Genomic DNA, 27,376 nt, shown 5'->3' with positions numbered 1-27,376 from the left:
AGCAGACAGGCTGTTACCTCAGGGTGGCCAGCTGCCCCGCCCCTCCCTGACCACAGGCCCCGCCCCCGGCCGCCTCGCTTCCGCTTCCAGTGTGACGTCACAGACCGGCGATTCCGAAGTGTCCTGGAGCTCAAGGCTGTCACGTCTGAAGGAATTTAGGAGCTTTGCTTCTCTCTTCTGGTACACAGACTATATGGCAAAGAAGAGAGGAGCGGAGACCCTCTTCTTTGTTCTCTTCCTGGATTATTGGCAAAGTGCAGGTCTCCACCCTTTCCACCTCAGCCAAGGTACCGTCACAGGTGTATTGTGGCCGCTAGCGACGTGGGAGGCTCGCCATGAGCCTGAATCAGGCTGGAGCTGGTGTTCTCCTCCCTCGGGTGCCCGAGTGAGTGCAGGGTTTCTCCTCTTCATACCTGTCGTACTTCCCTGGATCTTCCGCAGGGGTTTCTTGCTCAGGAGAAGGCAGTAATTGTAACATTTCCCCCAATTTTGAACCTTTCTTAAAATTCAGAGCTCCATGGGAGGGCAGCATACCTTGCACATTTTAACTTTTCATTATAAAAAGTGTCAAATGTATACAAAAGGAGAGAATATGATGAACCTCTGTGTGGTAATCAGGCCAATCTCGTTTGTAATCTATCCCCTCACTGTATTGTAAATAACAGCTTGATGTATTATTCACATAACATGAAATTCACCCTTTAAAATGTATAATTCAGTGGCTTTTAGTCTATTCACAGGGTTGTGAACTACCACTATCTAATTTTAGAACATTTTCGTCACCCCAAAAAGTAACACATGTTCCTCATCCCCCCTTTCCCACAGCCCCTGGCAACCACTAATCTACTGTCTGCTTTATCAATTCTGGATATTTCATATATAGAATCATACCCTGTGTGGTCATTTGTAACTGATTTCTTAATATGTTTTCAGGGTTCATTCATGTAATAGTATGCCTCAAGACTTCATTCCTTTTTCTGGCTGAATAATATTCCATTGTATTTACTGTATTTTGTTAATCCATTTATTGGTTGAGGACATGTGGGTGGTTTCCACCTTTTGGGTATGTGAATAATGCTGTTATGGACATCTTGTGATCATAGCTTTTTCAAAGTGAACATCAGATTTATGCTCTACTTTTAGGGTCTTATGGCATTTGGAAGCACTTTTGCTATTTACTAAACTAATTGGTTGACTATATTCTGGGACATTCTCTCAATATAAAGATATTGTGTCTGTGGGTAAAAGAAAAACAGTAGACATAATCCTTGTGATGGAGGAAGTTACAGCATTGTTTTCCAAAAATTAAGCAGAGCAGTATCACAAAACAGTGTCATCTGTCGTGAAGAACAGTAGGTACATTATGCAAACTGTCAGGGATGACATCAAGAAAAGGGGCAACAGTAACTTCTCTTGTCAGGGCACTTTAAAAACCAAAGGGTTTTAGGGAACAAATATTTTACTGCATGGGCTTACTTCCACTGTCTTGATTCTTAATAATTCACTAATATCTCAGCAAGAGAGAACTTTTTGTTCCTTTCATTTACCAAAAAGCTATCATACCATGAAGTAATATCCATGCACCATTACCCACCTAATTAGCAATTTTTCTTGAAGAGTTGAAAGCTGCTGTGTTTACAAATTACTCAATGGTCATGCAGACTGGGAGGAAACCAGCGTTGCCACTGGCTTTGAGTTAAATGTTCAGATTCTTGAAGACACTTCATGAATGCTCTGTGGCACTCAGAATAGATGAGAGCTGTGGCCTAAAACTCCTTTATTAGTGGGTTTGTCCACTCCTCACTGGCCAGAGAAAAGGGCTGGCCCTGACCTTGAATCAGGAAAATGTGTCTGATCACAGTATCATGACCTCAAAATAGAAAAGCACAATAATATAGCTCAAAATCCTCACAGGTTGCTAGTCTTTTAGCACAATTAATTCACATCCTTGATGTGGCCAGGTGAGGGTCAGCAGCAGAAGTCTTAATGTCCATCCACAACATCCTAGGGAAGATTGCTGATCTGGTCCATCTCTGTTTGCATCTTCATTTTCTCATTCCTCAGTGACAACATCAGGAACTCCATGTGCTTATACAAGAGGTCAAGTCAGGGTGACCTCAGGCCCCTGAGCCCCTCCCAAATATAGATCCATAGTATGGATTAGGGCAGAGATGCAGTAGTATTGTTCCCTGTCCTCCAACACAAGAGAGCATCACGTTTGCAGAATGGTTGGTCACTGCTCGTTGGCCTCATTGCCTGTGGAGGGGAGAGTATTTGTTCAAAGGACCCTGAGATGTGTGTTCATCTGTCTCTGTTCCTCCCACAGCTGAGCTCTGAGCGTGACCTTGCTTGGAACCAGCACCATTATTGCCGTTCATCACAGACAGTAGCACTGAGCCCGGAAGAGGGGAGAGTGCTTTCAGTCTGCAGGTCGCATCATTGAACTTAACCCTTCTCCTCACAGATCTCCAGTGGTTGGGCATCTTTCCCTCCAGCCTCAAATGAGAAAACCAAACCCCACAAAGCATTACTGCCCAGGATCACGCAGTGTTCAAATGTACCAGACCCCAAGCTCAGCGCTCTCCCCTGGAGCAGGCCAACTGCATGATGGTCCTCTCAAAATACTACACCTGAGTGTGTGGATTTAAAGAGGATTACACGCAGATCCAGTGAAAGACTGACTGACAGCTAAGGTTTCTTTTCCCTACAGGTTCAAATACTGAATTTTCATCAAGTTCAAACAATTTGGACAAAGGTTTGGCTAAATTATTTGGTAAGTACCCTTCTCATGTGAAACAGTCAGGCAGTATTGAGTCTTGTGCTTGTCCGTGGAGGTCTCCCATATAACCTGTTCCTGCTGCTCTGATGGGAAGGAAAGTGCTTTACCTTGATGCTAGAATGAGTTCTCTAAGTGTCTGTCTCAGGGAATTAAGCAAAATTAGAAGCTAAACCATTGGAAGGGTTCTGCTCCTCCAAGTGGGGTCCAGGTAGACCAGTAGGGCTTCCACCTGGGAGCCACTGGAACTGCAGTGTCAGACCCCACCCTGGACCAGCTGCATCACATCTGCCTTGATGAGGTGCCCAGGTGATTTCTGCACAGGGTAGAGATGAGTGAGGGCCCGAGGCTGAGACAGACCCTCTCCCAGGTCCTCAGCCCTAACTGAACATGAGAATCCTATGGGGAGATTGTGTAAAGTCCAGACCACCCTCAGTAATCAGATTCTTCGGTGTGGGGTACACGAGTAGTTTCCAAAGCCCTCTAGGGGAGTCTATGCTGGGACTCATGCATCTACTCCAAGATTTGAGAAATACTGAGAAAAACTAAGGCCCAGGGAATTCCTGTTTAGCAGAGAGCTAAGACTGATGGAAAACATTTAAAAAAATTTCAGCTGTCTGCTGAAGGAAGCCATTCAGATTCTAGAGAGATCTTTTTCTCTCTGGTGTCTGTGTGGTCAGGAGTGGACACTGAGGGCCATCTCTGGTCTGGGAAAGAGCTCCCAGCTGTAAGTGCTAATGCTTCCCTGTAGATTGGGAGCTGATAGATATTCTGATCACAGAGCAATGCGTGCCATTCCTGCTTGGAAGGGGGACGTCTGTCTACACGGGAAGTGGATTGTTTGGCTGTCTCTGGTCAGGAATTCTGGGTTTGCCCTTCTTCTATGTGTGCTGTTAAAGAGGCTTCGGTAAACCTACACTACGTGTCTTGCTGACTGAGTGATGGGAGGTTACCGTGACAAAATGAACGATGGATGCAGACAGCAATTGTAGTTCTATCCACGCTTGCAGGAATTCCTGTCGAGGAAGGAGAAGACTTTTCTCTTGGCAGGTGCTGAGTGTCTCTGAATCCAGCCCCACATGTGTGAAAGGGGAGTGAGTGCATCTGAAGATGGGTGTCTGGTGCAGGGTTTGGAAGGATCCCATCCCCTCAAAGCCCTATTGACCTGCCCAGTGCCAGGCCAGTGTTGGCCTTGCCATTGGTGGACCACTGATAAACTAGCCAGGTTTTCTTTGAGCAACAGTTCAGGAACTTGTAGGTCAATGCATTTATCAAGGAAGGAGTTGTGAGAACTCATCACTTTACTAGCAATTCTGATAGTTACTTTTTTGGTGTCACTGTCATAAACACCTATTCCATCAAGTGAGTAGACCACCCTGCAAAGTACAACAGCCTTTGAAAAGGAACTCAGAGCAAATACCAAATCAGTTGAATTTGTGATGGTCATTTCCTGTGGCTTAGCAAGTAAACCTGCAAATGGAAAACGAAACTGTTCTCCCCCAGGGACAGATAGAAACCAGAATGTTTTGAAAGGGGAGATCCCCTACTCCTAACTTATTCCTCCCCCAAACCTTCCCCTTTGGTAACCATAAGTTTGTTTTCTATGTCTGTGAGTCTGTTTATGTTTTGTAAATAAATTCGCTTGTATTAATTTTTAGATTCCATATATAAGTGATACCATATATTTGTCTTTCTCTGATTGACTTCACTTAGTATAATATTCTCTATAGGTCCATCCATGTTGCTGCAAATGGCCATATTTCATTCTTTTTTATGGCTGAGTAATATTCCATTACACACACACACACACACACACACACACACACACACACACCATAAATTAGGAGTATGGAATTCACAGATACACACTATTATAAATAAAATAGATAAACAACAAGGATTTACTGTATAGCAGAGGGAACTATATTCAATATCTTGTGATAATCTATAATGGAAAAGAATCTGAAAAATGTATATATAACTGAATCACTTTGTTATACACCTAAAACTAATACAATATTGTAAATCAACTATACTTCAATTAAAAAATAAAAAGGGAAGGCAAAATTAACATATTTCAAAAAATGTAACTATGAAAAATTACTACCAATTTTACAAATGAAGTTTTCTGAGCTTATAAAATTTGTTATTCTTCTCCACCCCCCACCCCAGCCTCCACCAGTTTTCACATATAACATTCTTAAGTGAATTCTGAACACCATTTGTTGAAATGACCGTCTTTTCCTCATTGAATATTCTTGGCTCCCTTGTCAAATATGAGTTGATTATATAATATGCTAGGGTTTATTTTTGGCTCTTGATTCTGTTCCATTGGTCTATAGGTCAGTTTTTATGCTAGTACCATGTTGTTTTGATGCTGTAGCTTTATAGTATAGTTTGAAATCAGGAAGTGTGATGCCTCTAGCTTTGTTCTTGTTTCTCAGGATTGTTTTGGGTATTTGAGATTTGTGGTTCCAAATGAATTTTAAGATTTTTTTTTCTATTTCTGTGAAAAATGCCATTTGGAATTTTGATAGGGATTGCATTGACTCTATAAATGGTTTAGGGTTGTATGGACATTTTAACAATGTTAATTCTTACCCATGAACATGGGATATATTTCAATTTGTTTCTGTCTTTGTCAGTTTATTTCATCAAAGTCTTATAGTTTTCACTGTATAGATCTTTCACCTCTTTGGCTAATTTATTCCTAAACATTTTATTGTTTTCGGTGCTATTGTGAATGAGATTGTTTTCTTTCTTTCTCAGATGTTTCATTATTAGTGTATAGAATTGCAACAAAATGTTGATTTTGTATCCTGCAGTTTTACTGAATTCATTGATTAGTTCTAACGTTTTTGTTGGTTTGTTTGTTTTTCGATGGAGTCTTTAGAATTTTCTCTATGTAAGATCATATCAACTGCAAAGACAATTTTACTTTTTCTTTTTTGATTTAGATGCGTTTTCTTTCTTTTTCTTGCCTGATTGTTCTGGTTAGATTTCCAGTACTGTATTGAATAGAAGTGATGAGAGTGAGCACCCTTGTCTTGTTCTTGATCTTAGAGGAAAAGCTTTCAACTTTTCACAGTTGAGTATGGTGTTAGCTATGGGTTTGTCATACATGGCTTTTACTGAGGTATGTTCCTTTCATACCCAATTTGTTGATTATTTTTATTGTGAAAGGATGTTTGTTATATTTTGTCAAATGCTATTCCTGCATCTATTGAGATGATCATATGATTTTTATCTTTCATTCTGTTAATGAAGTGTATCACATTTATTGATTTGCATATGTTGAACCATCCTTGCATTTCAGGGGTAAATCCCACTTAATCAAGGTGTACAATTCTTTTAGTGTGCTGTTGAATTCAGTTTGCTAATATTTTGTTGAGAATTTTATATTTGTATTCACCAGGGATATTGGTCTGTAGTTTTCTTTTCTTGTAGTATTATCTGGCTTTGGTATCAGGGTAATGTTGGCCTCCTAAAATGATTTTGGGAAGGCTCCTGCCTCTTAAATTTTCTGGAATAGTTTGAAAAGTATTGACATTAATTCTTATTTAAGTGTTTGGTAGAATTCAACAGTGAAGTCACCGGTCCTGGGCTTTTCTTTGTTGGAAAGTTTTTGATTACTGATTCAGTCTCCTTATGCATCATTTAGACTGTTCAGATTTTTTGTTTTTTCATAATTCAATTTGGTAATTTATATGTTTCTAGGAATTTTTCCATATTTACTATATGGCATATAATTGGTGTGCAATTGTTCATAACTGTTTCTTATGATCTTTTGTATTTTCTGTGGTATTAATTGTAATGTCTCCTCTCTCATTCATGATTTTGAGTCTTCTCTCTGTTTTTCTTAGTTGGCTTAGCTAAAGTTTTGTCAGTTTTGTTTATCTTTTCAATAAACCAACTTTTAGTTTTGTTAATCTTTTCTATTATTTTTTCTGGTGTCTCTTTCACTTATTTCTGCTCTAAACTTTATTTCCTTCCTTCTACTAACTTTGAGCTTAGAGTGTATTTCTTTTTCTAGTTCCTTGAAGTATAAAGTTAGATTGTTTATTTTGCTTTATTTCTACTTTTATGGATATAAGTGACATACAGCACTGCAGAAATTTAAAGTATGCAGTATAATTATTTGATTTACATACATCATGAAGTGATTATCACAGTAAGTTTAGTGTTATTCCATTATCTCATATGAATACAAAATTAAAGAAATAGAAACAATTTTTTTCTTGTGATGAGACTCAGGATTTACTCTCGTAACTCTCATATATAACATGTAGAAGTGTTAATTATATTTATCATGTTGTACATTATGTTCCTAGTAATTTATCTTCTATCTTATTTATCTTATAACTAGCTCTTATTTCTCTTATAACTACTTATTTATCTTATAACTAGTTTATATCTTTTGACTGCCTTGATCCAATTCCACCTTCCTCCACCCTCAACCTCTGGTAACCACAAATCTGATGTCTTTTTCTATGAGTTTGTTTGTTTTGATGTATAATTGTCCTACAATACCATGTTAGTTCCTGTTACACAACATAGTGATTCAATATTTCTATACATTTGAGACTGATGACCATGGTAAGTCCAGTTATGATATGTCACCGTATAAAGATATTACGTGGTTATTGACTATATTCCCCGCACTGTACATTTCATGCCTGGGACTCATTTATTTTGCAACAGGAAGTTTGTACCTCTTAATTTCTCTCATCTATTTCTTTTTTCCCACACCTCTTCCCCTCTTGCACCCCCTTGTTTGTTTTCTGTATCTTTAACTTTGTTTCTATTTTATTATGATTATTCATTTGTTTTTTATTATTCATTTCCACATACAAGTGAAATCATACAGTGTTTGTCTTTCTCTTTCTCTGACATATTTCACTTAGCATAATACACTCTAGGTCCATAATCCATGTTGTTGTAATTGGCAATATTTCACTCTTTGTCATGGATGAGTAATATTCCATTGTGATATATACCACATCTTTTTTATCCATTCATCTATTGATGGGCGCTTAAGTTGCTTCCACATCTTAACTATTGTAAATAATGCTGCAATGAACATGGGGAGGAGGAATATATCTTTTCTAATTAGTGTTGTTAGTTTCTTCAGATAAATACCCAAGAGTGGAGTTGCTGGATCATATGGTAGTTCTGTTTTTAATTTTTTGAGGAATCTCCATACTGTTTTCCATAGTGGCTGTACTAATTCACATTTCCACCAACAGTACATGAGGGGCCTTTTCTCCACATCATTGTCAATACTTGTTGTTTGTTGTCTTTTGATAATAGCCATTCTGTGAAGTGATATCTCATTAGAGTTTTGATTTACATTTGCCTGATGATTAGTGATGTTGAGATCTTTTCATGCCTCTTTTGGTTGTCTATGTGTGTCCTTGGAAAAATATCTATTCAGATCCTCTGCCTATTTTTAAAACTTTTTTTTTGATGTTGAATTGTATGAGTTATTTGTATAATTTGGTTATTAACACCTTATTGGATATCATTTGCAAATATCTTCTCCCATTCAGTAGGTGGCCTTTTCATTTTGTTGATAGTTTCCTCCACTGTGCAAAAGCTTTTTAGTTTGACCATTTATTTATTTTTCCTTTTGTTTCCCTTGTCTGAGGAGACATATTGCTAAGAGTGATGTCACAGAACATACTGCCTATGTTTTCTTCTAGGATTTTTATGATTTCAGATCTTATATTTAAGTCTTTAATTCATTTTGAGAGTATTTTCGTATATGGTTTGAGAAAGTAGTCCAGTTGGATTCTTTTGCATGTAGCTGTCCAGTTTTCTCAACAACATTTATTGTATATTCTTACCTCCTTTGTCATAGATTAATTGCTAGTATAAGTATGAGTTCACTTCTGCACTGTCTATTCAAGTGGGCATGATCATGTCAGTGAGGGATGTCCAGGTGTTGCCTTTGTCATTATGCCAGTTAATAAAGCACCTGGCTGCAGTTACCAGAAGACTTTGGTTAGTGGCATAAACATGGATTAGTTAATTTTCCTTCTGTTTCAAGCAGTCTGAGGGAGACAGCTGTAGCTCTGGTGCAGTGCTCAGTGATTTAGGTCAGGGCCTATTTCTCTGAGATCATCAGAGTCTTTCCTTATGTCTTATGTGCTTTTATCTTATGTACTTATGTCTCATGGTTATAAGATGGTTTCTGCAGCTCCAGACATCACATCTGCTCTCAAGGCAGAAGGTAAAGGGGTGTGGAAGTGCAGCCCCAGCACTACTTTCTCTTCCATCTGGAGGGGCAAGAGTCTTCCAGGGTCCCAGGAGTCTTTGGAGGAGATTTGCAAGTCGCTCAGCCCTCCCACCTACCAGGGAGGGTGAAAAGGAAGTGTTTTTCTGAGAGCTGGTCCCTGAGGCTCCAATCACAATTAGGTACAGAAGGGGGCAAAGATGGCTGGTGATGGAATGCCATAGCATCTGTGGCAGAAATCTCTTTTTTCTGTTACATATTAATGACATCTTTGTTTCCTTTGTGTTTTATGTCTTTTTTCCTTACTTACCCACATATCATTCCACCTGTGCAGGGTTCCAATGAGCAGAAAACAAGCAGTAATTACTAGCTCATCTAGGGGTTATTATAAATAAGATGGTGACTAGCAGTTTCCAAACACTTAGCCTTTGCATGATCCTCAGGGTGGCACTGTGTTAAGTGCTTTTACATACATTGTTTTATTCAATTTTCACAGAATTTCTATGAGTTAAATGCTCGTATCCCCAGCCTACCAGTGAAGGAACTGAAGCTCACAGAGGTGGAGTTATTTGCCCAAGATCACATTAGCTAAACAATAAAATCAGGATTTGCATCTAGGTGTGTCTGCCACAAAAGCAGAATCTCACTGTGAGAAGCTTCCTAGGAGAGGCAGTAAATCTTCATGGCAGAAAATGATGTGCATCGTGTAGAAACAGGAAGGAGGTTTGCTCATACAGAGGGACAGGTTGGGGACAGTCTCAGAACTGGGGAGAAAGACAGCAGGAGCAAGAAGAAAAATTATGACATTAGATATCCTGAGATTTGGGGCAGATTATCTAGCTACAAATCTATAGAGGGCAGTGTTTCCTGTCTGGGACAGTGAGTGAAATCAAAATTATTCAGAAATGATTTAGAGAGACCAACTTCCCCTTTTTAAGACAAGGCATTTTACAGCATAACATTATCTAGCCATTGCATTTGTATCATTTATTCACTGTATTTGTAGGCTACTTTAGGTACTAAGAGCAGAATATGTTAATCCTGGATTGCTGATATTAACATGCCTTTCTTTGCTTCACTTGAGATGAAATTCTGCTGCAAGTGTTTTCCAAAGTTCCATTTGATGAAACAAGAAGAACAGCAGATAAATCAGTTACAAAGAGAGACGTGAAAGAAAGCAAGTATATGTCTTTAAAACTCTTAAGCGCACATTTTGGAAGGTCTTTGCGCAGTCATACCTCGTTTACTGCTCTCCGCTTTATTGCTCGTTGTGGACATTGTGCTTTTTACTGAAGGTTTGTGAGAACCCTGCACCGAGCATGTCTTTTGGCACCATTTTCCCAATGGCATTGCTCACTTCTTGTCTCTGTGTCACATTCTGGTAATTCTCACACTATTTCAAACATTTCCATTACTATTATATTTGTTACGGTGACCTGTGACCAGTGATCTTTGATATTATTACTATGACTCACCAAAGGATCACATGGTGGTTAGCATTTTTTAACAATAAAGTATTTTAATAAAGGTATTTTTTTAAGAGCTAATGCTGTTGCACACTTAACAGACTACAGTATAGTGGAGACATAACTTTTGTATGCACTGGGAAACCAAAATTTCATGTGACTCACTTTTGTGCTGTTCACTTTATTGTGGTAAGCTACAACTCGCCCTGCAATATCGAGGTGTGCCTGTATTGTATTGTTTGTACTGTCCTGTCATTTTAGCCTTCTTTAAACCAGATAGGTGTAGGGCAAAACCAAACTGAGATGTGGAAGAAAGAATTGCCCAAAATATTCTCTATAACTTTCTAGAGATTATGGAAGTCTATAGTCCAGAGGTTGAATATCCCAGTATTTTGGAAGTGATCTCTGAAATTCAAGGGTCAGGCAGTTTCTCTTACCTTGAAGGGTGTTCAGAGGACAGGAACCAGGTTTGTAAGTGGTGTTCACTGTTCCTGGTAACACTTGATGTGAGTAGTGTAGTAACTGTATTCAACACACTTCGTAGTTCAATGTACATGTGTCCTAGTCACTGACTTGGGAGAGTGGAGCCTCCTACACCCCTCCCCATCACCTCCCCCTCCCCCAGCCTCTGGAAAGTATTTGCAGTGAGAAGCAGAGCTGATTTCTCCCTTTGTACTGATGCTCAAATGAGAAAGCTAAGGGGAAAGAGCTGACCCCCTATGCCAAAAACATGTACATCAGCCCAAATCACACAAGTGACAGAGAAATCCTTTAAGGTGGACACAGTGTGCATTAGGAAAATCTTACAACTGGGTAATTTGCCAGGATAAGCCAGGCATGTGTGCCATGTTGAAATTATAAAACTACTAGCAAACCAATTTTATAACTAACAGACTCCTAATGGAGTTTATGAACCATGTGATTAAAACTGAATATTTTACTGCGTAATCATGATTGTGTGTCCTGCACAGTGTTTCTTTATGCTCCACTGGCTGATGCAATATGATGAACACATTTTTAGCAAAGTGCTTGCGTGATTGTCTATTCCTAACAATTCACCAATGTCTCACTAACAGAGAAACATACATTTGTTATTTATTGGATCAGAGTAGTCATACTTGAAATCACTCGGCATGCACCAGGTAGGTCTTCCTACCAATTTTTTTGTTGTTATAGGATTGAAAGCTTCCATGTGCACAGATTACTCAATGGCTATGCAGACTGTCTGCGAGGAAACCGTGTGATAATTGGTATTGCCACTGGTTCTGAGTTAAAAGTTCAGATTCTTGCAGACACTTCATGAATGTGATGTGCCTCTCAGAATAGGCAGGTGCTGTGGCCTGAAACTCCTTCATTAGGGGACAAGTTTCTCCGCCCGGGATGGGGTTGCCCACCCCTCAGGGGCCAGAGAAAAGGGCTGACCGTGACCTTGAATCAGGAAAGTGTGTGTGGACACAGACATCATAACCTCAAAAAAGAAAAGCCTGAAAATACAGCTCAGAATCTTCACAGGTTGCTAGTCTTTTAGCACAATTAATTCACATCCTTGATGTGGCCAGGTGAGGGTCAGCAGAAGTCTTAATGTCCAACCACAACATCCTAGGGGAGATTGCTGATCTGGTCCATCTCTATTTGCACCTTCATTTTCTCATTCCTCAGTGACAACATCAAGAATTCCTTGTGCTTGTCTAAGAGGTCAAGTCAGGGTGACCTCCGGCCCCTGAGCCCCTCCCAAATACAGACCCGTAGTGTGGATTAGTGCAGAGTATACAGTAGCACTGTTCCCTCTCCTCCAACACAAGAGAGCATCACATTTCCAGAATGGTTGGTCACTGCTCGTTGGCCTCATTGCCTGTGGAGGGGAGAGTGTTTGTTGAAAGGACCCTGAGATGTGTGTTCATCTGTCTCTGTTCCTCCCACAGCTGAGCTCTGAGCGTGACCTTGCTTGGAACCGGCACCGTTACTGCCGTTCATCACAGACAGTAGCGCTGAGCCCGGAAGAGGGGAGAGCGCTTTCAGTCTGCAGGTCGCGTCAGTGAATGTTATCCCCTCTCCTCACTGATCTCCAGTGGTTGGGCATCTTTCCCTCCAGCCTCAGACGAGAAAACCAAACTCCATGAGCTTTACTGCCTAAGATCATGCAGTGTTCAAATGTTGTGCTGGAGCCCAAGCCCAGGGCTCTCCCCTGGAGCAGGCCAACTGCATGATGGTCCTCTCAAAATACCACACCTGAGTGTGTGGATTTAGAGAGAATTACATGCAGATCCAATGAAAGACTGACTCACAGCTGAGGTTTATTTTCCCATAGGTTATCCTCAACAAAAGAGCTTGAGAGATGCCGAGTTTGCATCAGGTTCAAATAAGCGAGAAGAACATTTGGCTCGACTGTTTGGTAAGTAATCTGCTCACGTGAAACTGTCAGGCTGTATTTGAAGAGTCCTGTGCTTGTCCGTGGTGGTGTCTCAGGTAACCTGCTCATGCTGCTCTGATGAGAAGTAAAGTGCGTTGCCTTGAGGCTAGAAACAGTTTTCTAAATGTTGAAGTCTCAAGAAATTAAGCAAAATTAGAAGATAAAGAGTTGGAAAGAGTTCTGTTCTTCAAAGAGGGATCCAGGTAGCAGCGGCAGGGCCACCATCTAGAAGTCATTGGAACCACAGTGTCAGACCCCACCCTGGACCAGCTGCATCACTTCTGGATGAGATGCCCAGGTGATTTCTGCACCTGTTGGAGATGGATGAGGCCCCAAGCCTGAGATAGACCTTCTCCCACGTCCTTAGCTCTGAGGATGAGAATCCCTTGAGAGATTGTTGAAAAGAGACACATGATCAGATTTCCTGGTACAGCATGAGACCTTTGAATCAGTAGTTTTTAAAGCTCTCCAGTTGATTCTAGGCTGGGACTCAGTGATCTCTTCCAAGCTTCCCATGTAGCATTTGAGAAAAACCAAGGCCTAGATGGAAGATGGTGACGGAGGAAACTTCAGGAGTACATCTCTTCACCAAAGCTATAACTCAGCTGGCGAGTACTATCTTAAGCAACTATTTTGGAACACTGGATTTCATTTGAAAACTTGGCGTCATCCTGGAAAGAGCTTGATGAAGAGTCTGGTAAATGTTAGTGAATTTCAGTATTTCGTGTAGATCCTGCCATTCTCCATCCCCCAGGCCCATGGCAGGAAACCAAGTGGTTGGCAGCCCACATTCTCAGTGTGACTTGCTGGTGCCAGAATGGGCAATAGGGACCATGTCCTTCAAAAATTTGGGTGTGTATTGATCACTGCCTTTAATCACTGAGGGCCGGCACTGAGGGTGGCCATTATTTTACTCTTATGGTCTGAAGAGGCTTCCAAGAAACCTTGTTAAGGACATTAAAGAAACAGTATTTTTTGTTTTTCTCTTTTTGAAATATAGACACTTAAAGAAACCTTTGTCAGGCCACTGAGTGACCACAGAGATAACAAACTGGAAATTCAGCACCCATACACAACAAGGAATACACATTTTGCCAAAATAGTTTGGAAAAGTCACAAATGCATGGTTCTAGCCCTCAACAAACAGAAATTGGTCATCTATGAGGAATGGGAGGATTAGATTTCCAAAGTTATCAAAATATAAAACTTGGAATGTTTAGCTCTCAACAAAAAAAAATTACAAAACATACAAAGAAACAAGATAGTATGGCCTATTAATAGGAAAATAAAAAAGAATTGGACAGAACCCATTCCTGAGGAAACCTAGAAATTGGAATTATTCATCAAAGGTATTAAATCAACTGTCTTCAGTATGTTCAATGAGTAGAGGAAATGACAAAGAACGTAAGGAAATCAGGAAAACAGTGTTTGAACAAAATGAGAATCTCAATAGATAAATAGAAATTATAAAGAGGAGCCAAAGAGAAATTCTAAAGTTGAAAAGTACAGTAACTGAAATAAAAAATTCACTAGAGGGATTTGGCAGCAGATTTGAGCAGGCAGAATTAAGGATCCTTAACTTTTTTTTTTTTTTACATTTTTATTGATTTGTAATCATTTTACAGTGTTGTGTCAAATTCCAGTGTTCAGTACAATTTTTCAGTCATACATGGACATATACACACTCATTGTCACATTTTTTTCTCTGTGATTTATCATAACATTTTGTGTATATTTCCCTGTGCTATACAGTGTAATCTTGTTTATCTGTTCTACAATTTTGAAATCCCAGTCTATCCCTTCCCACCCTCTACCCCGCCCCCCCCCCCCCGGTAACCACAAGTCTGTATTCTCTGTCCATGAGTCCATTTCTGTCCTGTATTTATGCTTTGTTTTTGTTTGTTTGTTTGTTTTTGTTTTTTAGATTCCACATATGAGCGATCTCATATGGTATTTTTCTTTCTCTTTCTGGCTTACTTCACTTAGAATGACATTCTCTAGGAGCATCCATGTTGCTGCAAATGGCATTATGTTGTCGGTTTAAGGATCCTTAACTTTGACTTCGGACAATTGAAAGTATCCAATCTGAGGAAGAGAAAAGAAAAACTGAAAAAAATAAACAGAGCACGAGGGACTGTGAGACACCATCAAGAGTAGCAACATACACAGTTTAAAAGTCCCAGAAGGAGAAGAAGGAAAAGGATGGAGAAAATATTTGAGGGAATCATGCTCCAAAACATCCCAAATCTGATGATTATACACATCCAAGAAGCTCTACAAACTCCAGGCAGGATAAATAGAAGAGATCCACACTAAAGACATTATAGTCAAATTGTTGAAACCAGAAGACAGAGAATCTTGTAAACATCCAAAGAGAAGAGACTCGCTATGTACAAGGGATCATCAATAAGATTAATGGCTGATTGCAACACAAAAATCATGGAGTCCACAAGCAGTGAAATGACGTATTTTAAGTCTTGAATGAAAAGTACTGTCAACCAAGAATTCTATATCTGACAAAACTATTCTTTGATCAGGGAGGAGAAATGAAGACATTTCCAGATAAATGTAACCTAAGAGATTTGCCCTGTAGAAATACTAAAGAGAGTACTTCAGACTGAAATGAAAATACTAGATAGAAATTCAAAGCCAAAAGAAAAAAAATTAAATAATGGTGGTAAAGGTGACTACATGGGTGAATATAAAAGCCAATGTTATTGTCATTTTGGTTTGGTTTGTAACTTATCTCATTTTCTAATATGATTTAGAAGGCATGTACATAAAACAATCATTGTAAATCTATGTTAATGGGCATACAGTGTACAAAGATGTAATCTAAGACAATAACAACATAAAAGGGGAGGGATGGAGATATATATGAGCAGAGTATTTGCATGCTATTAAAACTAAATTGATACTATTCAGACTAGGTTGTTATAAGTTTAAAATGTTAATTGTAAACCCCAAAGTTATTATGAAAAAATAACAAATTTGTTAAGACATGAAACCAAATAGCTAAATGGCATTAGTAAATTCTTCCTGATCAGTAATCACATTAAATGTAAATGAGTTAAATGCTTATTAAAGGACACAGATTAGCAAATGGGTAGAAAAAAACAGATCTATCTACTTGTTGTCTATGATAGACTTGGTAAAAGGACATAAAAAGGTAGTAAAATGATGGGAAAAGGCATGCAAATAGCAACAAGAAGAGAGCTGGAGTGGCTGTATTATTTTCCAACAAAATAGATTTCAAATAAAAAAAATTTACAAGAGACAAAGAAGGACATTATATATTGATAAGAATTTCAATATAGATAATTATAAACATATGCACACAACAGCAGAACCCTATATGAACCAATAATGGACAGAATTGAATGGAGAAATAGTTCTACAATAATAACTGGAGACTCCAGTACCCCACTTTCAGTAGCAGACAGGACTAGATGAACAATCAATAGGGAAATAGAAGACTTGACCAACACTATAAACCAATTGGACCTAATAAACTTACACAGAACATGCCACCCAACAACCGCAGAAAATACATTCTTTCCAGATGCATATAGAACATTCTCTAGAATAGACCGTCTGTGGGCCACAAAACAACTCTGAGTAAACTGAAAAAGATTAAAGTCATGTAAAGTATCTTTTCCTTCACAATGAAATGAGATGGGAAATCTACAGCAGTGGAAACACTGGAAAATTCACAAATATGTGGAAATAAAGCAACACACTCTTAAATAACCAATAAGAAATTAGAAATTGCCTTGAGATGAATGAAAGTCAAACACAACATACCAAAATCCCTGCAGCAAAAACAATGCTAAGAAGGAAATTTATAACTATAAATGCATACATTAAAACAGAAGAAATGTCTCAAATAAATAACCTATCTGTATACTTTGATAAACTATAAAAAGAATAGCCAACTATATTCAAAACTAGTAGAAGGAAGGAAGTAATAAAGAATCGAGTGGAAATAAATGAAATAGAGAATAGAAAAACAATAGAAAAAAATAGAAAAATATATGAAACCAAAACTTGGTTCCTTGAAAAGGTAAAACTGACAAATTTTTAGCTAGATTGAATGAGGAAAAAGAGGGAAGACTCAATTAGTAGTTAGGAAATGTGAGGTTACTACTAATTGCAGAAATAAAAAGGATTAAAAGAGAATACTATGATCAATTGTATGCTGACAAATTAGATAACTCAGAAAAAACGAACACATTTCTAGAAACAAACTACCAAAACTGACTCAGAAGAAACAGAAAATTGGAATAGACTTGTAATGAATAAGAAGACTGAATCAGTAATCAAACCCTTCCAAACAAGGAAAAGCCCAGGGTCAGGTTGCTTCACATTCACATCCAGGTGAATACTACCAAGCATGTAAATAAGAGCTAACACTAATGCTTCTCTAAGTCTTCCGAAAAATTGAAGGAGAAGAAACACTTCTTAACTCATTCTAAGAGGCCAGTATTACCCTGATACCAAAGCCAGACAAAGACAGTATAAGAAAACTGCAGAGAAATATCACTTATAAATATAAATGCAAAGTCCCTCAACAAAATACTAGAAAACTGAATTAAGCATCATATCAAAAGGATTATATACCAGACCAAGTGGGATTTATTCCTGGAATGCAAGCATGATTCAACACAGGAAAATCAGTTATTGTAATAGACCACATTAACAGTGAAGTACAAAACCACATGATTATCTCAGTTGAAGCAGAAAAGGCATTTCAGGAATTCTGGGTTTGCCCTTCTTCCGTGTGTGCTGTTAAAGAGGCTTCAATAAATCTGTACTACCTGGCTGAGTGATGATGGTAGGTTGCCATGACTGAATGAATGAATGGCTGCACATAGTTTTTGCAGTCCCACTCTCCACGCCTCCAGGAGTTCCTACTTAGGAATGGGAAGGCTTTTCTCTTCTTGGCAGGTGCCCTGTGTCTCCGAATCCAGCCCCACATGTGTGGAAGGGGAGTAAGTGCATCTGAAGATGAGTGTCAAGTTCAGGGTTTGGAAGGATCAGTGCCATGCCAGTGTTGGCCTTGGCATTGGTGGTCCACTGGTAAACTTGCCAGGTTCTTTCTGAACAACAGTTCAGGAACTTGTAGGTCAATGCATTCATCAACAAAGAGGATGGTGAGAACTCATCATTTTCAATGAGTCCCTGTGATGGTTGACCTTTTCGTGTCCTTATTGTAAGCGTTTATTCCATCGGGTGAGTAGACCACCCACCAATGTACTAAAAGCCCTTGAAAAAGGACTCAGGATATGTACAGAATGAATGGAATTTGTGATGATTATTTTCTGTGGCTTTGCAAAGTAAACCTAGAAGGAAAAAATAAAACTGCTGGCCCGAGGAAAAAAAGTAGAATACTGAAAACTTTAAAAGGGAAGAAGAAATAAATGTATTTCAGAAAAATCATAACCATGAAAAATTAGGAACAGCTTGTAAATTAAGAGCTTTCTGACTTTTAAAAATCTTTTCTGCTTTATTTTTACCCCATTTTTATGGGCCCTCTTGGGGAAAGTCTCAGAGGTGGGTCAGAATGACAGCAAGAATAAGAAGGAAAATTATGGCACTACATACCGTGAGATCTGGGACAAAGTTTCTAGCCACGTATCTTTAGAGGTCAGTGTTTACTGCCCAGGACGTGTAGTGGAATCACAATTTTTCAGAAATTATCTATGTGATTAGAATCTCCCTTCCTAAGAGAAGGTATTTTCGAGTATAATTTCACCTATCCATTGAGTTTGTAGCATTTATTCACTGTATTTATTTATTTTTATTTTTATTTATTTTTTTGACTTAAAAACAACAGAAATTTATTCTCTCTCAGTTTTGGAGGCCACAAGTTCAAGATCAAGGTGTTGGCAGGACCACGCTCCCTCTGCAGGCTCTAGGGGAGAATCCTTCCTGCCTCTCCCAGCTCCTCGTGGCTCCCAGAGCTCCTTGGCTTGGGGCTGCCTCATTCCAGTCTCTGCCTGTCTTCACACGACCTTCTCATCTCCCAGAACTCACTGTATTTGTAGACTGCTTTGAGTACTTACTGAGAAAATATGTCAGCCCTCCACTGCTGGTATTAACATGCCTTTATTTACTTCACTTAAGATGAAATTCTACTGCGAGGGTTTTCCAAAGTTCCATATGAAGCACTGTTTGATGAAACAAAGACAGCAGATGAATCAATTACAGAGAGAGACGTGAAAGAAAGCAAGTATTGTCTTTCAATCTCTAAGGGCACGTTTTCCTATAGGCTGAGGGGCTGTATTATATGTGCCATGCTATCACTTCACCATTCTTTAAAACAGCTACTTGTGCAGCAAAGACAGATTGAGATGTGAAGGAAAGAATTGTCTGAAATCCTATCACCTCCAAGATAAAAGTGTGACTATCCCTCTGTTTTGGGGAGATCCCTCAAGTTCATGTGTCAGGCAGATTCTTACCTTCTGGAGGCTATTCAGAGGATGGGAACTAGAATTCCAAGCGGTGTTCACCGTTCTTGACACCAGGAGCCCTGACTGGTGTAATAACTCCCGCTGGACACTCTTACACTTCCACGTGTATGACCTGGTTTGAGGCTAATCTCAGCTCTAGGTGAGAGCCGGTGCAGTCCTTAGTACCTCATTCCATGGATAAGAACAAGACCAAAAAAAAAATCACTTGTCCTGGGCACACCTGTTGAAATAACAAAAGTGATGAATATACTTTTCCTTTTAAAGCAGCTTCATATTATTATTTTTTTAAGTAACACTTTGAGAATTAAGACAGGTATTTGATCCAAGGTCATAAGGATAGAATTGTGTATCAGAAAGTTCCAGCAGTGCAAGGAAGTGCCCTGTTCTGGAAATTTGCATACAAATGTGAATTTCCATTCCTTTCCCACAGCCTCTGCCTGGGCTTCTGCCTCTGTAATCAGCCATCAACTGGTGCCACTCTCTACAATGACATACAAACTTTCAAATACTCATTTCCAAGTACAAGCTGAATTCTGTATTAGCATTTAACCACTTTAAAAAATAGACCCAAGGTGCTTGTGTGTACTGATAAAAACTTTTTCATTATTTTTATGTGTTCCATCATCAAAGAAGCCGATGTTGATGGAAATTCTCCTGAATCAGAATTTTCCCTTGGCAGCGTGGACAGAATTTCCAACAATGGTAAATGCAAATGGATAAAATTGGAGTTGAGGGTCAACATGTAATACCTCTTCTTCCTTTTGCCTGAGTTCTGGACCAAATGGGAGTCTAAGCTAAGGGTCCAGCAGGTGGGGCTCAGACCGTCTTCTCCAGGAATACTGGGCTGGATAATGTGGGTGCTCAACGAATGAGGAAGAATGCTCTAGACGCTGGAAAGATTTAGGATACCCATGACTTCTCCAAACCCCCACCGTGAGAGAGTTTGCTTTTGTAAAATTTCACAGCATAAAGGAGCAGATCAGAATGCTTGTTCTCTGCAGAGAGACAGAGAGATGGAGGGAGGGAGAGACTCCTACATTTGTGATTATCCTGCTGTTTGTGGGTTCCATTGACTGGGATGTGGGCCTTGACTATACACCATCTTGCTGTGGTTCCTTCTTTATATCTTTAGTTGTGGGACGTCTTTTCTACAAGTCTTCAGGTCATTGTCACAGATAGCCGTTCTGTAGAGTTGTGGCTTTGGTGTGCCCATGGGAGGAAGTGAGCTCAGGGTCTTCCTGCTCTGCCATCTTGGCCACACACTTCAAGAAACATTTTTTTTGGTAATACTTTGTGGTTTATAAGTTGTTTTCATGGACATTATGCTGTGAGATAGGTCTTACTACTCTGTTTTATACTAGTGGAGCCTGGGGTCATAGAGGCTCAGCTGCTGGTTGGAAGTTTCTCGCTAAGTCCTGTAAATGTGGTCCCTGACCAGCAGCCAGCCTCATTCGGGGTCTCTGAGAAATGCACATTCTCAGGTCCCCCGACCTACTGATTCAGAAACCCTGGGGTGGGGTCCAGAGATCTGTGTTTTAACAAGACCTCCTGGTGATTCTGATGCACACTCAAGTGTGAGAACCACGGCCTCGGTCTACCCAGTAACTTGTTAGATTTAAAAAATAAACAAACTTAACACTGATGTAGTTTGGACTCTTCTCCAAAATCCTAGCTCCTCCCTTTGACTCTAGAGGTAATTACTTGCATCATGAAAACAGAACTAATCACAAGCTGATGGTTGTTTTTAGATGAACACATTTTGTTTTTTGTCTTTTGTAGGTCACAGTTCAGAGGAGAAGAGGGATAAAGAATCTTCTCTGTTCAACAGGGATGCAAGTGAGAAGCAGTTAACCACCGTAGGTAAAGGAACACTTCAAGAAGCAATCAGTCCAGGTAATCCACACAGCATAAACTAAATAACAGCCTAAGTATGGATGACTTCAGAATGCATCTGTTTGCCTTTCGTGGTATTTTAATGGACTAGATGTCAGCACACCTTTAATTTACCCACAAAAGCAATGACCTGCAGTTAAAATTACGAATTAAACTAACTCCAGGAATTTGCCCACCCCCACCCCCTCCACCTTTCAAAAAGATGCTTCTTTGCTGTTGCGTCTACACAGCATGGGTCCTTCATCTCATGGGTGTCCTCACAGTCCCGACAGCACTGCACACGGATGCATTCCCACAATCCGGAGAGTTATATCCCAAAGGTTAACCTAGTCCCTGATCTTCACCCTCGGACTACCTGAGCCTGGGCCCATCCACGGTGGGTGGAAACTTGTCCATCATGGCCACGTGCTGGTACCAAGCCCAGTACAATCCTTCCATGTAGCCACTCGCTATCACAATTATACCTGGTTGTCACCTCCTCTCTTTAAGAAATTAAATGCTGAATTATTCCAGCAGAGCCCTTAGAGTTACTTGATGTGGTTGCCTCTTGACACAGGATCGATGAAGGTGGGTTGTCGGACATGCCCTGTTTTCTCCCCATCACCCCAGAAGGCACCTGGCCAGCATTCTCCCGCCTGCATCTCTGGTCTCCCTCAGCAGCTTCTCCACATCTGCTTCCTGTCATTGGACCTCTGTGCCCCATTTCCCTTTTCTTTTTTGGTCACATTACAAATGGGGTGACAGAAGCTCTGAGTCCCCATTGTCACCTGGGGTCTCCTTCCTTTGAAATTTAGTGAAGATTGCCTTGTACTCCTAAGCCCACGTGCAGTGGCATTCCAGATCTACCCTCAAAATTCCACATGAGCTCAGAATCATCTTGGCATCATGTTGCCTCATGTCATGAAATTCCCCCAAACCTGCACACATGAGGCAGGTTTCGTGTAGGGCAGAATTTCCTGAAGCTAGGGGTGGGGTGAGGGATGGAGGGATGGGGGCAGCAGAGGGGAGATCGTGTCACTGCTCTGTGAAAAGCTTCAAACCGAATACCTGAGTCCATTTTTCCTAAAAGCCACCACAGCAGGGCTTTCCCACCTCCTGTGGTGGCCCTGCCTCCTCCGTCCATCCTCTCTCCCTCTCCTCACCTCCTGCAAACTCCGGCTGCTTTGCTGCTTGCCGGCTGCTACCCTCAGCACCTCACCTCCACTACCAAACAGGTTATGAATGTATTTTCCTAAACATAGCCAGTTTCTTCCCCAAGAGGACTTCCAGAGCCAGCTGCTAAGATGCTAAGGTTTTCATTTCGGCTGTAAGCAGAACTAACAGGCTGTCCCTGCAGATCTGTATGGGGTCGTCCCTCTCTGTTTACTTGGCCACGTGTCTTCTCACTTAGCTGTTCCAAATAGGAGTGTGCCCTGCGCGCAGCTTCTGCATTTCCTCCAGCGGAACATCATCATCGCCGCCGTCTCGGTGGCGGGAATCCTCGTGGCCACAGTGTTGCTGCTGTTGGTGTTGATCACATACATCAGGAGGAAGCAGCCATTGTGAGTGGCTTTCAGCACCCACCTCCCTTCCCAGAGCTCACAGGGGTTTGTGCCAGCATTGTCCCAGAGCTTCCTACTGACTGGGGATTTGGGAGGAGGGCAGGGACCGCCAAGCCTGCTGGTGCAGCAGCATCACCTGCATGCTTCGCAGTGCAGATAACCCAGCTGGCTAGTTTTGAGCACTGCCTTGTGGTCTTAATGCACAGCTGGGTTTTGGGTTTCCTGGCTTGGGCCGTGCTTGCCTCTGGAAAACCCTGCAGATCAGGTCACACCTCTTCCCACACTGAGGGCTACTGAGAGAGGAGATGGTACACCTTCTGGCTGAAAGATTGGAAAATAGGAACATGGACATAGAACAGAAAGAAAAAGTACAGCTCCAGGAGTGTGGGGAGGGGTGAGGCTCTGGAGGAGGTGAGAAGGGGCTGGTGTTCAGCTCATTCACGCCGGTACTGCAGCATTGGTTGTTGGAATATTGAGAGATGCCTGTATCTGTTGGTAAATGGCTCCTTCCCAGAGCCTCCCCAGACTCCCCCGTCTTCCCCGTGATCCAGCAAATGAAGGGTTGATGCCTGGAGCAGTGGTGGCCATTTTGATTAGTCACTGCCTGTCTGCACCAGTTGTTAAATATTTCAGTTATCCCCTGGATGAGAGACTGAAGCACAATGGCTGTAACCAGGAGCAGGCACAAGAAAGCAGAGTTTAGAATTTGTAGTAATTGCACCTTGAAATGATGTGCTTTGATCTGCATCCCTTGAGACACACCCTCCTGAGCGGAAGAGCAGCTCTCCAAAGCCCCTCAGGTCCTGCGCAACCCTGTGCTGGGTATGCAGCTTGTCCACAGAGAAACGGGCTGTGGTGGTGATGAGGGGGGAGGTGTCCACCCCCCACCCGACCCACCCCACTCTGAGACTGCGGTATTGAAATCTCCCCACGAGAGTGCATCGCTTTCCCTAAAGGTGTCCATGAAAATGCCAAGGCTCCCAGGACTGGTAACCCATTCAGGCCAGTCACCACCATGTCACATCAGCTTTCTCCCCTGAAACCGCAGTGGGTCCCCTGAAGTGAAAGGAGAGCCTTGAAGGGGGCAGACATGAGAGAAGACTTAGAGTTCCTGGAAATAACCAGACCCACCTCACAGCTCTGGTGGGGCTTGTCCCTCAGACTCACCATCTCCCCTCCGTGTCTCTTAGAGGCAAAGACTGGCTCCACCCCATGGAGACTAAGCAAAACCGTGGGGAGCCTGCCTTCGTGATGAGAAAGTAGGGGGAAAGGACTTTCCCAGAGGCTCTGCGGTGCCCAGAGGCAAAAGGAATTTCACAGACGACAAACCCTCCTGGTGGGAAGTCGGTAGACTCCTGCCCCCCAAGAAGCTTCAGCCTCTGTTGCCTCCCGAGGAGCAGACAGGAGGAAGCCCTCCGCGTGTGGCTGCGCGGTACAGTTCCTGTGTGTTTCGTTTCAGACACCCTCCGGCAGACACGACCTATAATATTTTTATAATGAATGGAAAGACTTGGTGGCAGACATCTCAAGAAAAGAACGCCAGAAAACATTCTGGAAAACAGAAACCGTTGAAGGGTAATTCCTGTGTCTAGGCCAGGTGGTGGGGCCAGCCAGCCAGCACCGCAAGCTGTGATGTGAGGCGATTCTCCATCCAAACGCTGTGCAGAGGCAACTGGATTTCTAGCTGTGAGGTGCACCTTACAAAACGCGTACCTTTTCCTCTCAATTTTGAATGGACCAAGAAAACAGTGTTTGACCACAGCATGCTCATGGTGGTCATGGCATTAATGACTAGTGCAGGAGACTTAGCACATTTCCTCAGAGACTGACCTGACTGACTGTGGATTTATTTATTTATTAAAGCATTGATTCGTTTTTTACAGCTATTCAATGAAAAGGTATTAATTGAACACTTACTATATCAAAATACAGGAGGCAACCAAAGATACTGGAATCAGGCATGGTCCTGGCACATTTCTGAGGACATGGGAGACAGCTGGCTGAAGCTCTTTGGTAGAGGGCTTATGACTCTATGTCCCCATTACTAAAGGGGCCAAGGGGCCGAGGCTTGGAGCCTACAGGGGAAAAGAGGGGAGGCGGGAACTCATGTCAGTGCTGCCGGAGCCAGCCAGCGAGCAGCAGCTGTTATAGTTCAGGGAATTCTTGTCCCTGCTTTGAAAGGTGGGGTCCAGAGAGGGGGGTCGTGGTCCTGTCTCCAGGGATGGGGAGATCCTGAGGTCTGTTTTGGGGCTGTCTCAGCGGCTGGAGGAAGACATGCAGCCACTGCGTGTCCACAGTGGCCCCTCTGGTCCATTAGCTCAGGTCCAATCCACGCCTTCTGGCTCGTGACCCAAAGGGGAGACACACCTTCCTGTGGCCCCAGCCGGGGGGAGCAGAAGGAGCAGCGGTGGAGTCCAGCCACGTGCGTCCTCGCAGGGGTCTCAGCAGCTCTTTGAAGGATGAGGATAGGAGCAAGATCTGAGGCAGAGGTCAGAGGTTCAAGGAAAGTGTGCGGCTTAAGCAAAGGGTTCTAATCAAGGGGTGGGGGGTGGGGGACTTGGCTCAGGACACCTGTGAGGAGCGTGGCCTGAGGGCCCAAGTGCAGGGGCTGGGGTATGTTAGCTAGGGAAGGAACAGGCATTAATGACTAGTGCAGACTTAGCATTAGGAACTGGCTATTAGAGACTCTAGGGAGCCGTGGCCTCAGGAGGGGCAGGGCCACACCAGGGCAACCCTGTGGACAAAGGGCAGACTGAGGCAGAGGGAAAACCAGGGGAGGGGCATGTCAGGGTGGGCGTGGTCCAAGGACCAGAGGCGTGGCTGAGATAAGGGCGTGGCCAGTGTTCACCCCTCCTGGGTGTAGAACGCCCTCCGTTCAGGGATGCCCTTGCTCCTGCTCTTGTTACAGGGAACATCTGCAGTTTCCCCAGGTGCAGATCTCCTACAGGCTGAGACCCCCCACCCAGGCTCATCCTCCCTCTGCCTGGAGAGGACCCAGGCCTCCTGCCAGGCTCCACACTCCTTTCCTGAGTCTCGAGAAGTCTCTCTCTCATGTCACCTGTAGGCTTTAGCTTGGGACCCATCCACCACCATAATAAGCTACACTTACTGAGAATCCATTGTGTGTGTAAACTCTTTTAATGTGACAATACTCACCTTATTTGGAGAAAAGGAAGGCTCAGACATGTAAGGTCACTAGCTAGAGGTCACATAGCTAAGTGGGCAGCCTGGCCTCTAATCCAGATCCAGGGTCTGTGCTGTATCCATTGCGTAGCCCAGCCCCTGCCACCTGAGTCTCCAGGACTCTCGGGCCGGCTGAGCAATGAGTAGGAAGATTCTGGTCTCCCTTTTTGGGAGGTAGAGTGAGTGAAGCAGCCCCAGGGGAACAGAGGTGCTTCTGACAGATCGGGCCTGATGGATGGCTCAGATCAGGAGTTCCATCGCTAGCTTCTCCAGCTCTGGGGTTTTCCTTGTTTGCCCTCCCAAACTGGGGAAGCCCCCAAAGCTTTAGCTGTGAGGAACTGGAGGAGGGGTCAGGGCCAGGGTGGGTCTGAGTAGGACATTTCTCAGCTCCTCTCTCCCCACAATTAAAAATCAGCCCACTTTCTTGTCTGAATCTTACTGCAGCTGCCTGGGCCCTGGCCTGGAGGGTGGACCAGCCCCAGAGAGTCATGATGGCCCTTTAGGTCCAGGTTAATACCCCCGAACGAGCTCCACAGGCTTTAGCTCTGGAAGGACTCCTTGGACCCTCTGGCCTACATCCCACTCCAGTTCCAAGGGACTTCCCTTTGGAAAGTGGGATCCTCTGTCTTCTCAGAAAAAGATAAAAAAACGAAAACAAAAAGGAAGTGTGCAGGCGTGGGTGGGGGTGGGGCAGACCCTGTGGCTGTGGCTAGCAGGTCTGCAGTGTCCTGGGGACAGCTGATGGGGGTGATGGTGGGGGGCTCTGGAACCCCTGCAGCCCTGTCTTGTGCTGGCCTGGGCAGCATCACTCACCAGTCCCCCAACAGTGTCACCACTGGGGAGGGAGGGACCCCCGAGGAGGGGAAGTCACTTCCTGTGAGCGAGCCTGCCAGGGTTATGAAAAGCCCCTGGCAGCCGGGGATAGTGCCCAGGGGGTGGGGTGGAGTGAGAGAATAAGGTGAGGGAAGGGGAGGATGGAGGAGTGAGGAAGGGCTGGGCTAAGTGCTGCGGAGGGCGAGGGAAGAATAATGCGGGAGGGTGGGGAAGAGAAGGAAAAACCAGAGGGAGGATGCGGTGGGGGAGGAGGGAGGAGGAATGGGGCACAGATGGGACAGGAGAGAAATGGCATGGTCGAGGGGGAGGATCTGAATGGAGGAGGGGTGGGAGCAAGTAAGGTAGGAGGGGACAGGGAAGAAGAACTGGGGGGACTGGGTGAATGCAGCAGGGGGCGAGGGGAGGGGCTCTCCCTCAGCAGCATCAGCAGCAGCATTATTTACTGAGCACTGGTCCTCACTCAGGCACGTGTTTAGCCAGCACCGCCCTGTGCCGGACACGGTGCCCCGGCGGACATCCTGGCTCACCTGCCCTCCCAGAGCTCTCGCTGGGAGATGCCGTGGGC

The 27,376-nt window shown here is 42.7% G+C and overlaps 1 protein-coding gene across 4 annotated transcripts; it reads left to right on the top strand.

Annotated features, from left to right (window-relative positions):
* The first annotated feature begins 104 nt into the window (after positions 1-104).
* Positions 105-24,678, top strand: C28H2orf92 (chromosome 28 C2orf92 homolog). 4 transcript variants are annotated; one of them, XM_072951377.1, is made up of 9 exons: positions 105-287; positions 2,711-2,773; positions 10,096-10,188; positions 12,786-12,869; positions 19,014-19,115; positions 19,991-20,062; positions 21,140-21,253; positions 22,644-22,794; positions 24,254-24,678. In XM_072951377.1, exons 1-9 carry the CDS (start codon positions 194-196, stop codon positions 24,384-24,386), a joined length of 906 nt encoding a protein of 301 aa, XP_072807478.1. In that variant the 5' UTR covers positions 105-193; the 3' UTR covers positions 24,387-24,678. The 4 variants fall into 4 exon arrangements, with proteins under 4 accessions (XP_072807478.1, XP_072807479.1, XP_072807480.1 ...); XM_072951378.1 differs by lacking the exon at positions 19,014-19,115; XM_072951379.1 differs by lacking the exons at positions 22,644-22,794; positions 24,254-24,678 and adding an exon at positions 21,456-21,770.
* Positions 24,679-27,376: the final 2,698 nt, after the last annotated feature.

Source organism: Vicugna pacos, chromosome 28 (assembly GCF_048564905.1).
Source record: "Vicugna pacos chromosome 28, VicPac4, whole genome shotgun sequence".
In the NCBI taxonomy this organism is placed as follows: Eukaryota; Metazoa; Chordata; class Mammalia; order Artiodactyla; family Camelidae; genus Vicugna; species Vicugna pacos.
This window is presented reverse-complemented; position numbering and strand designations above follow the sequence as displayed.